The following is a 12,065-nucleotide window of genomic DNA, read 5'->3' on the forward strand; positions in this document are numbered from 1 at the left end:
ATGTAGGCATTTTAACCAGCGTCTTTCCCCCCATTATTTATTTATTTAAAAGGCAGAGCAACAGAGAAAGAGAGTAGAGACAGAGAGGGAAACGCAAAGAGAGAAGGGGAGAAGCACACTCATATACACACATACACAAAGAGGGAAAGGGAGAGAGTGTGTGAGAGACAGGGGAGAGGGAGAGAGAAGGAGAGACAGGGGGTCTTCCATCTGCTGATTCACTGCCTAAATGGCCATAACAGCCAGGTCTGGGCCAGGCCAGAGCCAGGAGCCAGGACCTCCATCTGGATCTCCCATAAAGGTGGAAGGGACCAAGTACTGGCGCCATCACCCTCTGCCTACCCAGGTGCCTTATCAAGAAGTAGCAGCAGGGACTCAAAATGACACTGATATCAGACGCTGGCTCACAAGCAGTGGCTTAACCCGCTGTGCTACAATGCTGGCCCCTTAACCAGCATCTTAACCTCCAGGCCAAAGAGCTGCTCTTAAATCATGGTTCTTGACTCGAGGCCGTGGATTTTGGATGGGCTTTAGGAAACCCAGTCACCCCCTAAAATCTGCAATGCGTGTGCCCATACATTTTTCTACAGAAGGAGCCTATAGCTTTGCTTGGATTCTTAGGTGGACCCATGGTCCTCCCTGGACCTCCATGGACCCAAAGCTAAGAAGCTTTTACTCCAAATGCATTTGGGGTTTGGCCTGGCCAAGGTGTATAGTTCCAAAGTACAGCCCCAGTGCTCACTGACTTACAGGTAGAGCCGGGCTGAGTTACACAGAGGCTGGGAGAGTGGTTCTGATTGTCAAGGGTCTCCAGAGAGCCCCCATGCCAGCGGGCAAGGAGGTGACAGAGGCAGGACGCTCAGGCCCCAGGGCAGGGTGTCGGTGCTGTGAGGAGCCCTGGGCAGTGCTGGGAGTGGCCGTCCTGAGGAAGTGCAAGTGCGCTCTGCAGCCCCTGAGGCGCCCAGGCCGGGGCTGGGACCAGGAGGCCACAGTTGGAGCTGCAGCTGCTCTGTGCTGTGAGCCCTGGTGGGAGTGGGGAGAGCCGGGACCCGTCTCCTGATGAGGGGGACGGGGCAGGAAGGGAGGGCCGGAGCTGAACGAGGATGGTGATGATCGCTCTCTGGCATGGGAAGAAGCTCTCAGAGGCTGCAGTGTGGGGAGCCACTGCTTCTTGCCTTTGGCAGGGGCGGCTGGGGCGGGGGTGGGCTCTCTCAATGGCATGCTTGAGAACTGGACAGACAGGAGCCCCGGGAGCGCACGTTGGAGGCCGCGAGCCTTCCCTGGCAGGGCCTCTGGAGGGATGACCTCATCCCTTCCCGTCTCAGCAGCTGGAGGCTTATTATTCCAGCACCTGGGCAGACATGACGCGATGCCGTGCCTAAAGGTTAAAGGAAGAGCCGCCTTCGCCTGGAGCACTCGTGGTCCCCTGGCAGGAGGGGCGGGAGGGGAGGTACCCAGCTGCCCAGGGCGGCGGGGAGACCACCCCCTCCTGCACCACCTGTGTCCTTCCTGACGTCTAGAGGAAGGCAGAGGCTGTGGGGTGCTCCATGTCCATCCCGCATCCCGCAGAGAGCCTCCCGCCGCCCACCTGCTGTGCACTGCGCAGGGGGGAGGGGGCGCTCCCAAGAGAGGCAGTGTTGCAGGTGCACAGGTGAAGAGTCCGAGCACTCACAAGCCGTGTGTGCTGCACGTGACAAAATGCAAGCTGTGTAGCTAGCAACTTCATGCCTGCTTCAAAGACCTCCCGAGCCTGGTTTCCATGACGGATGAAGCAGATTCGTGAAGAACCACAGGCAGCTGGCGGCTCTGCGTGGCTCCCTCACACTGTCCCCAGGCTCTCCCTGGGTCAGCCCTGTTAGGGTGAGGGCCGCCTGGCAGAGCTGCTCATTGTGCCCTCTTGGAATCCGTCCAGAATGCCCAGGGGAACCTGTCCAAGACGGAAATGCACTTAACTAGGGGCGGGCATACAGCAGGGATGACTGACTTTCCATTTTTCTTTATTTTTTAGAAAGATTTATTTGTTTATTTGAAAAACAGAGTGGCAGGAAGAGAGGGAGAGCCAGAGAAGGGGCTGGGGGAGAGGTCTTCCATCCACTGGTTCATTCCCCCAAATGCCCGCAACATCCCGGGCTAGGCCAGGCTGAAGTCAGGAGCCCTGAACTCCATCTGTGTCTCCTACATGCGAGACAGATACCCAAGTCCTTGGGCCACCATCTGCTGCCTCCCAGGCTCATTAGCAGGAAGCTGGATCAGAGGCATGGAGTAGCCCAGACTCAAACCAAGCATTCTGATACAGGGTGTGGGCATCCTAAGTGGTGGCTTAACCTGCTGGGCCACAAAGCACTCCCTCTCTACTTTTTTTTTGTAATAAAATTTCTTTTTCCTTGAACTCTGAGGTCACTTAAAGGGTGAGGTGGGCAGGGAGTTTGCTGGATCTTTCACAGGGGATAGGTTGCAGATGGACCCCTCCCTTCTGGAAAAATCTGCAAACTCCAGAGAAAAGAGGGTGGCTTTGGCCAGCACCTTGAATAGTTTCTTACTATGAGCAGCTTCCGAGTGTGCAGGCAGTCCCTGACCCCTGCTTCAGGTCCCTGTGTAACAGCAGCCCCCCGTGCCCTCTTCTGAACCCTGGCACAAATGTGCTGTATCCCATTGCCCCGCACATAAAGTATTTGGAAGCGTGGGACTCCCAGGCTCAACCGTGTTCCCCTTCCCAAAGGAAGCTGCTCAGGAATTTGAACGCTAGGGCCTAGATGATATTTGCTCAGGGCCAAGCCATGGGACCTGGAGCCATGAGAGTTGTGCGGCTCCATCCAGTCCCCCTTCTGGAATGGACACATCCTCTAAAGCTTATAAATGTTAGCTAGCACCTTAATCCTTTCGGGAAAAAGAAGGGGCAGACATAAATAGATAAGACAGATGGATGGGTCATTGCATGGGGTTATACAAGTGGGCACTGGACTCGTAGCCTCACAGTCAGATGCATGGCCTTGCTGGACGTGACCTTTACTGTGCATCTGGACAGCAGGAGGTGTTCCTGGTAACTCTAGTTCTGTATTTCTCAGTGGAATCCCCAGGGGGTGCTGGTTTACCCGTGGTTCCCTAGGTCCACTCCTGACCTCCCATCGGATAACCATGGGCTAGAGACTCCCTCTAAGAGAGCCTGGGATTGTCTGGTTTTAGAAGCTCTGCTTTTGTACATCTCGGTTGCCTTTTTCTCTCAATTCCTGCCCTCTTGGTGCCTGGCAGTAAAGGCCATGAACATTTCATCCTTTGCTTGTACTTGTCACTGGCTATTGTCACACCGCTGGCTCCGTCTCACAGAGACAGTGGGCAGCTGGAGGACGTGGGTGCCCTCCCAGGACCGGGCCCGGCACTGAGTGTGCGGTGGCCATAGAGCACCCTTTTCCATGGTTGCATCCAACCGGGCACACACATTTGTCTTCAGTGAGCACAAGGCCAGGAGAAGGGCAGCTCGGAACCCAGCTGTGGCTTACTCAGGTGAATTAAATCCAGCCAAGTTATTCTAAGCACCCGTCAGGTGCAAGAACTTTCCTGGCTGTGGCAGGTTCGTAAGGAGCACATCTGTGGGGTCCCTGGGAAAAGAATGGTCCAGTCCCGAGACAAGGGGAGAGGCCGTCTCCATGCTTCCCCGAGCTGAGTGCATCTGGGGTCTGTGGCTTGCAGAAGTCATTTCTTCCTGACGCCTGGCGGCCCAGCATGAGTGCTCTCTTAGTCCATTTTCTGTTACTGTAACAGAATGCCGGGTACTGAGTAATTTATAAAGGAAAGAGGTTTATTTTGGCTCCCGGTTCTGGAAGTTCAAGGGCATGAAGCTGGCAACCTCTTGGCATCTGGCAAGAGGAGGGCCTTTAGTGAAAGGCGAAAGATTTATATGATTTGAAGAGCAACCAGAGTACGAGAGGAGGGCCTGTACAGCTTAAACTCATGGCAGAGAGTAGGAGGACAACAGGTGCATCCAAAGAGAAGGGGGCACAAAGGAAGCCAGATGCTTTATAACAGTCTGCTCCTGGGAGAACAAATTCATTCCTGCAAGAACTAACCTTTTACTGCAATAAAGACAATAAACTTTCTTAAAGGCTCCACCTCCCAACACCATTTCATTGGCAAGCAAATTGCAGCATGAGTTTTGGTGGAGACAAATCACATTCAAACTACAGCAAGCGCCCTGGCGACTGACCACCTGGGAGAGAATCGTGGCGGGATGGGTGGGTGGAGTGGCCGATGGTCCCTGCCAGATGCTAAGCTGTGTTCTCTGGGCCCAGATTCTCAGAGCCAGATCCCACCCACACCCTGGAGGAGCGAGTGGTGCACTGGTACTTCAGCCAGCTGGACAGCAACAGCAGCAGTGACATTAACAAGCGGGAGATGAAGCCCTTCAAGCGCTACGTGAAGAAGAAAGCCAAGCCCAAGAAATGTGCCCGGCGCTTCACCGACTACTGTGACCTGAACAAGGACAAGGTCATCTCGCTGCCTGAGCTAAAGGGCTGCCTGGGTGTTAGCAAAGAAGGTGAGTGGGCCCCTGGCCTTTCTGTACAGGGACCCAGGGCTCTGAAATGTCATTTATTCAGTGAGCGCTGGAGTCTTACGTGTTCCACAACTATTTCCTGGGATTCTGCTGTGTTTCATGCTAGATGCCTGTTACTGTGGTGGAGCAGACAGGTAAGGCCCTGTGTTCTCACAGTCGACTGAGGAGACAGGTTTTTAGTAAGTATTCCCATGCACTGTGATGAGGGTGTGAGGGTGTATTAGTTACGGCAGGCTGCAGTAACAAGTAGACCCACGTGTATCCTGGCTCAGCAGAGTGGAGATGTTTTGTCGTGCCCATGGCGTAGTTCAGCATGGTGGTGGTAGTTGTGTGTGTGTGTGTGTGTGTGTGTGTGTGTAGAGAAAGCCCTCGGAGTGGGAATGATCTGTAGTCACCCTGAGATCCAGGCTGAGAGTGACTCAGCATCTCCACCATGTGGCTCCAAAGGTCACCCTTGGAGTCATCTGCGTTCCCAGTCAACCAGATGGAGTCAGCGTGGAGCAGTGGAGGGAGTGAGTTTCATGGCCGGTCTTGGGAAGGACATGCATTAGTTCTCCTATTTCGCTGGCTGGAACTCAGTCACAAGACCACAGCCAACTGTAAGGAGACTGGGAAGCCAGGGGGAGGAAGCAAGCATGGATTTTGGTGAACACCTACCTAGAAACCTCCGTCACAGTAGAACAGGTGGAGAGGATTGTGGGAACATACAGAGGTGGGTGGACAGCCTCAGGACACTTTGTGAATGGAAATGTCTAAACCAGGGCTCAGCAAACCACGGCTCACGTGCCTAATCTAGTCCGTGACCTGTTTTTGTGTGATCTTGCATTTTAAATATTTAGGTACTATTTTATTTATTTCAGAGACACCTAGGGCAGGGCCTGGGGGAGAGAAAGCTCTAGTGTCCACCGTTTCACTCTCCAATGCCTGCAACAGCCTAGGCTGGACCAGGCTGAAGCCAGGAGCCCAGAACTCAATTCATGTCTCCTGTGTGCGTGTCAGGGACCCAAATGCTTGAATCCCCTCCTGCTGCCTCCCAGGGTGCAGCCTTTGCAGGCACCAGGTGTCTGCCCGTCCAGCACGGAATGAAGCAGCCAGGGAAAAGTGCGGGTCAGACGTGGTGTTTAGGGCACACCGGCCACCTCGAAGTCCCTCCTCACCCCACACTCAGCTGGGGACAGGGCGGAGGTTCAGGTTACCTTCACAGCTTTGCCCACGGAGGCCTCTAGGGTGCGTTGCAATGCAGCTGTCATCCTTCTTGGCCCAACCTCTCTCCTGACTCCCACCGCAAGGCGAGACTGGGGAGACCAGAAGCTTTGGACGGTTGTTTGAACCCTGAACCTACTGCGTAGTTAAAAGTGCATCTGTATGTATGTGCACACGTATGTGTGTGTCTCTGTGTGCGTGGCTGTGTCTCTGTGTGCGTGGCTGTGTCTGTGTGTGCATGGTCTGCGTAGTGTCTGTGCACACGTCTTTAGGCATTGTCTGTGGGTGCACATGTGCATGTCTGTATATGCACTGTCTAATATGTCTGCCTGTCTGTGCGTGTGTGTGGGGGGTGGGACAGAGTATGGCAGCAGGGGGTGGAGGGTTAGTTTGTCGAATGGGTTGGGCAGGAGGCTGTGTGGATGCAAAGCCCACGGAGAAGTGCAGCAGGATTCCTCTCCCTCCAGGCCGCAATTCTGCGCACACCACAGGGTGTGCCGCTCTAGGTGCACGCCTGCCAAGAGCGAGAAGCCCCTCTACATCCTCTAGTGTGTTCTGCAGGCGAGGACCTAGATGAGCCTGCAGAGGGCTCGCTGTTTCCTCCAGGCTGCTCGTGACACAGCAACCTTGCTGGCACTTGGCCCAGCCTCAGGCATCCTGGGTGACTGCTGTCCCTCCACGAGGAGCAGCCCGGACTGTTGAAGACAGTGCCTCGTGTGTCCAGGCCAGGCTTGAGGAAGCCTGAAGAAGCCAAGGGGGTGGCTGGCTATCAGTGCGTCTGGGGAAGCAGGGAGCAGACCCAGCCTTGCGATGGTGTGTGCAGGCAGAGAGGTGCAAGTTATCTGAACTCCCCGAGTCTCAGTGTTCCTATCTGTAGAATGGGAAGGAAAGCATCAACACCTAGATTTGGTTGAGGCTTTACCGAGTTGCAGCATGCTGAGGACATAGCACAGTGCCTGGTACACAGACAACGCACAGAAGGGGTGAGCACCAGAGGATCCCTCCAGCCTGCGCTGAGGACAGGCCTGGTGGCTTCCCCGTGTCCGTCTGCTCAGGAGGTGGGCAGAAAAGCGGCTTGGGTAGATGCCATCTGTGCGGCTGCTCCGCGCCATGAAGCCTACACACTGGTCATCTGGTGTCATGGGGCGCCCTCTGGTGGGCTGACAAGGGCTTGCACTCAGGGGGGCGGGGCAAAAGCTAGCTAGGGGCCGGCTGTAGAGTATAGGAATGAGTAGAGTTTAGTTTAGTGAGACTGAATTTTTGGAAATGCCTTGGGATCTCAGCTTCTTTTACCATCAAGAACCCTTGCCGGAGAAGTCTGGGTAGCACGGGAAGAGGCCATTCTGAGGCCCGGGCCTGTGTCTGAACTGGTCCTTCACTATTTATAAAGCACCTGCGTCAGGGTGATTATCAGTACCTGGCCTAGTGCTCCCGTATTTCAGGAATGCTAACCCTCCCTCTGACCTGCCCGAGGATGCCGGCTGCCCTGGGCTCAGGCTCATCCTCTCGTCTGCCCTCCCTGGTGGTCAGAGCGTGGTTCTGCAGGCGGATGGCCAGGTGCGCGTTCACTTCCCCACTAGAAACCTGTGCCATCTGCGCGAGGCTCCTCGGCGTCTGTGAGCCTCAGTGCCATCCTCACAACGTGGGGACAGTTTTATCACTGTCGAATAAAGGCACTGAGGATTCAGTGATGGGACCAGGTACGGGACCAGCAGTGTGCGCCTCTACGAAAGGGAACTGGTTTTATGCCTGGTGATCCATTTGGTTTCCTGAGCCTCATTGCTGTGGGGGACTTTGAAAAGTTTGTGGAAAATGGAATTATAGGATAAGTTTATACTGATGCAACAAATTCAGAAAGCTAAGTGTAGGAGGGCCTTCCAAAAGCACATGACAAAGTGTGTATTAAGAAAAACCTAGGTTTCGCCGGCGCCGCGGCTCACTAGGCTAATCCTCCACCTCGTGGCGCCGGCACACCGGGTTCTAGTCCTGGTCGGGGCGCCAGATTCTGTCCCGGTTGCCCCTCTTCCAGGCCAGCTCTCTGCTGTGGCCCGGGAGTGCAGTGGAGGATGGCCCAAGTGCTTGGGCCCTGCACCCCATGGGAGACCAGGAGAAGCACCTGGCTCCTGCCTTCGGATCAGCGTGGTGCACCGGCCGCAGTGCGCCAGCCACGGCGGCCATTGGAGGGTGAACCAACGGAAAAGGAAGACCTTTCTTTCTGTCTCTCTCTCTCACTGTCTGCTCTGCCTGTCAAAAAAAAAAAAAAAAAAACAAAAAACAACAAACCTGGGTTTCAAAACTTGTTTGTCCCCAAATAAACTTTCTTAGTTCCATTCTCCATAGACTCCTTGAAGGCCCCTCATATGCACTGACCTCTCTGCCCACCATTGGGAGGAGCAGCTGTGGGTGCAGCTCAGCGGGGAGGGGCAGCCAGCCAGCCTGGCTCTGCCGCTGCCCCCTGCCCCCCGGGCAAGCCACTGCAGCGTTCTGAGTGTTCTCATCTGCAAGGTTGGACGCACCAACGCGCCTGCGTCCACTTCAGCCCATGGTCTGCGCCTCTGTCTCGGGGCATAAGCCATGTTGGCATAGCTAGAGGGACACGGAGCCATGGCGTCATCACACAAACGCACAGCACTGAACGCTCCCCATGTCTTTCTCCTCCCGCAAGAGTTCAGGCTGCTCCCCAGGCGAGCCTGGGCAGGAGGCGGAGCTGAAACAGCACAGCCGAGGTCCTAATTCCCAGTGCACAGAACAACCCACGGCTGGCCCGGCTTCTGGTGTGCAGGCCTCTGCACTCCCTGCCCCTCCGTCAGGAGGCCTGAGCCCTGCAGAAGCAGGCTCAATAGCATCCAAGACCTCTCGGCACCCTCTGGGGAGGAGTGGGTGTTAGCGGAAGTGGGTTTGGACCTTCTGTAAGTCACTCAGCTGCCTGTGCCTCTGCTTCCACGATCTGTCAACTGGAGGCACCAGACTGGTTTGAAGACTCCACCTCCGGCGTTCTGGGACTTGAAGGTCTTGTAGATGTCCAGGAGCTGCTCACTGAGGGGCTTCCAAAGAGGCGCCTCAGCAGGGCCTGGCTTTGGAAGGGGGCTTTGCTTGGAGGTGTTGGTCAGCCACGGGCGCACCCACGCAGACAGGACGGAAGCACAGCCACGCACCACCTGGCTGTTTCCCCACCTCATTCTTCATTCTCGGGATAGAGAGGGCCAGGACCAGGCGCGGGCGAAGCCCTGCCAGCTCCCTGGGTCAAGGCCCCTGCAGTGTCATGTGTTCCTATTCGTTGCAGGTGGTAGCCTTGGCAGCCTCCCCCAGGGAAAATGAGCAGGCACAAACCCTCTCAGTAAGTCGCCCCCGCCTGGGCTCCCTCTTCACTCCACAGCCCCCGCGAGGAAGCTTGGTGAAGGGATCGGCCCTTATTAGATTACCCCCGAGACAGTCATTTTCCGTTTTTGTTCGCTGAGGACAAGAGAGAAAGGCTGAAGTAGCGCTAAGAGGACGCTGCCGTCCCCACCGGTCACTGCCATCCTTGTCATTGCAGCGCAGCCTGGGGTAGTGTGATTTGTACAGAGTGCACAGCCCTGACCTGTGTGTACCAGGAGAGCCCTGTTCTCTGGAACCTCCGATAGCCATTGTGTGGCCCAGAGTCGATGGATACGCTGGGCGGATGTGCTAATGTGCACAGTTAGGCCACCTGTGCCCCACCCCGCCCGTGTCTGACAGCAGGTGGACAAGGCTGCTCCTGTGGGGAGTTGACACACAGTTGCATTTCTCATACCCCCAACGCTAACTTCTTTTTGCTTATACCCCCCCCCTTTTCTGTACTCTCCTCCTCCTCCTCCCGGTAGGACGCCTCGTCTAAGGAGCAGAAACCAGAGGGCAGGTGCAGAGCCGAGGGAAACAAGATGCACCATCAGACCCCTGACCTCAGCGCTGCCCACGGCCCCGCCACATCCCCTGTAACATAAGTGACGCCCACCATGTTTGCACTTTTAATAACTCCTATTTGCGTGTCTTGTGTTCGGTTTCATTTTTAAACACCAGTATCTAACACCACAGTGGGAACAGGAAGGGGAAGAAAGACTGCTTCTTCTCTCTCTCATTGTAAGTTTTTGGATCTGCTACTGACAACTTTTAGGGGATTTTTTTAGGGGGGAGGCGGGGAAGGGTGTTGTTGGAACTGAGAAGAAAGAGATTTATATACTGTACATAAATATATATGTAAATTGTATAGTTCTGTTGTACAGGCGTTGGCACTGCTCTTCGTTACCCCCTCCCTCTCCCTGCTGCCGGTTGTGGACACTTTCTAGAACCCAGGACTGTGTCTTCAGCTGGCCTGGACTCCGCTTGGAGACTCGCCTGGTGCCCGTACAGATGGGAGCCTGCGATGCTGTTGCAGACTCCAGCTGTTCGCTTCTGGTGGGAGGAGTGCACTGCTCCGGGCCATCGGCTGGTGAAGTCGGCAGGCCGCTTGGCCCTTGGCCTTCTCCAGGGCTGCTGGGTTGGGGGTAGATGGGCATTGCTCCGCGGGAGGAGGAGAGGCCGGGCCAGCGGGGCAGCCAGCGCAGGCCCCAACTCTCGCCTGATCCATTTGCTTCTGCGCTACAGACCTCCTGGGGCCGGGTTTGTTACCCACCAAGCAAATGACCCTCCAAGAATTTGCATTAGGAGAGGTTAAACATCTTCCACGTGGCAGGCATGAGAAGGGAGCCAAAGAAGAAAAGCACACGCAGCGGGGCCTTGATTTAGTGCGTTTAGCAGGGGTGGGGACGGTCCGGCCTGTGAAATCACTGGGTCTGGCCCTGCCAAGGCAACCGCAGGCGGGACGCGCGATGCAATAAATCCCTAGCAGGCTAATTTTTAAGTTGCTGATCTTGTACGGCCCACGAACGATGCTATAAATATCCAGACGGCCCTTGGCAGAAAAGGGCCCCCCAACGCCCGCAGCGCGGGGCGGGGGACAGAAGGCCCGTTCTGGGGGGCGGAGCCCGCGGGAAGACGTCTGAGTCCCCGCAAACCTCCGCACGGGGCTCCGGGACTTCAGATGGGGCCGCTGCCTCCGCTCGCCCGTCTCCCTCGTTGTCCTCAGCGCGGGCCACAGCCCGAGGGAGCTCCGTACCCAGCAGTTGTGTGTGTGTGTGTGTGTGTGTGTGTAAGTGTAACCCAAACTGAGGTTGCTCTTGTTCCCTTACATTTTCCTCTGAGCTCCCAGGCTTCGGGCCAATTCTAGAAGGAAAACTCTCGGGCCTTCTGCTTCTGCCTGCCCTAAAAGGACAGGGATACTAAGCAGGCTCTGGGGAAACCCAGGCCTGGCTTGGCAAGGCTCTGACCCGGCAGGGCTCGGGGAGATGCGCTGTGACCTCTCCGCATTCAGATGACCTTCAGACACAGCGCCAAGTGACAGTGCAGCGCCTCTTCCCGTGGGCAGCCCCTGTGACGCGGAGCGTGGGGAGCCCAGGACCGCTGCCCTCATCCCACGCAAAACCTGACTCATCTTTGCTTCCCGCCCAGTGTCCCTGGAAGGGCACCCACCTCGGCAGCAGGTGTGTCTGCCACACAGACAGGCTTGCAAGGCAGTGGTCTGTGAGCACTGCCCCCCCCCAGGGGGGCCCATGGCCTTCTGGGAATAGGATCTGATAGGGTCTCAGGCCAGAGAAGGTTCCAGCTGTCCTGCAGAAAGTCCTCGAGGGTGTCTCAGGGTGACATGTGGCAGGGTAGAGAGCAAGCCCTTGCTTTGGGCCTCAGCCAGAAAACTCGGCACGCTGGAGCTGGATGGAGGAGACCCCAGCCCCATTTCCCGGCTTGGAGGAAGCGTGTCCACATGGAGAGGGGCCCCCTTAGGGAGGCCAATATCTTCCCCAGGCGTCGTCTTCGCTTGTGCGTGTAGGCCGCGTTGTGGTTTTCCTTTGTGAGGGAGGGGCGGGGTGGGGAGGGAGGGAGGGAATCTATTTGTAGCTTGTTTTATATAAAATAAAAATGGATGCACCTCGCCGTGGTTGCCGCGTTCTTTGGGTGGTCTCTGGGGGGTGAGACTGGTTTCTCCAAGTGCAGTCTTCCTCCCTGGCCGGGGTTGCTCGCTCCTCTCCTTGCTGTCAAGGACCGTCCCAGCAGGGAGCCTGCAGGTGGCCCACTTTGTGGGAGGAGCCGGGCCCACCCCTTTGGGCTTTGCCTCCAATATGTGTGCATTGTCGGTCATGGTCATTCTTCCTCTTATCTCCGCCATGCAGCTGCCCCATGGGGTCCTCTGCCCCGTCCACCTCAGACCATCACTGGTGTGTGGGGAATGCTGCAGACAGAGCTTTGGGGGCAAAGCCAAGGG

At 56.3% G+C, this 12,065-nt stretch overlaps 1 protein-coding gene across 3 annotated transcripts in view; it reads left to right on the forward strand.

Annotated features, from left to right (window-relative positions):
* Positions 1–9,977, forward strand: part of SMOC1 (SPARC related modular calcium binding 1) — a 171,218-nt gene extending 161,241 nt beyond the window's left edge. For 2 of the 3 annotated variants that reach the window (XM_089322183.1, XM_008248570.5), the window contains exons 11-12: positions 4,287–4,531; positions 9,595–9,977. In XM_089322183.1, the coding sequence (XP_089178309.1) occupies positions 4,287–4,531; positions 9,595–9,608 (259 nt within the window). In that variant the 3' untranslated portion in view covers positions 9,609–9,977. Of the gene's footprint in view, positions 1–4,286; positions 4,532–9,035; positions 9,090–9,594 lie in introns of all 3 variants that reach the window. The other variant, XM_008248569.5, reaches the window with a different exon arrangement.
* The last annotated feature ends 2,088 nt before the right edge of the window (positions 9,978–12,065 follow it).

This window comes from Oryctolagus cuniculus, chromosome 20 (genome assembly GCF_051225735.1).
Source record: "Oryctolagus cuniculus isolate XC-2025 breed Fujian yellow rabbit chromosome 20, ASM5122573v1, whole genome shotgun sequence".
In the NCBI taxonomy this organism is placed as follows: Eukaryota; Metazoa; Chordata; class Mammalia; order Lagomorpha; family Leporidae; genus Oryctolagus; species Oryctolagus cuniculus.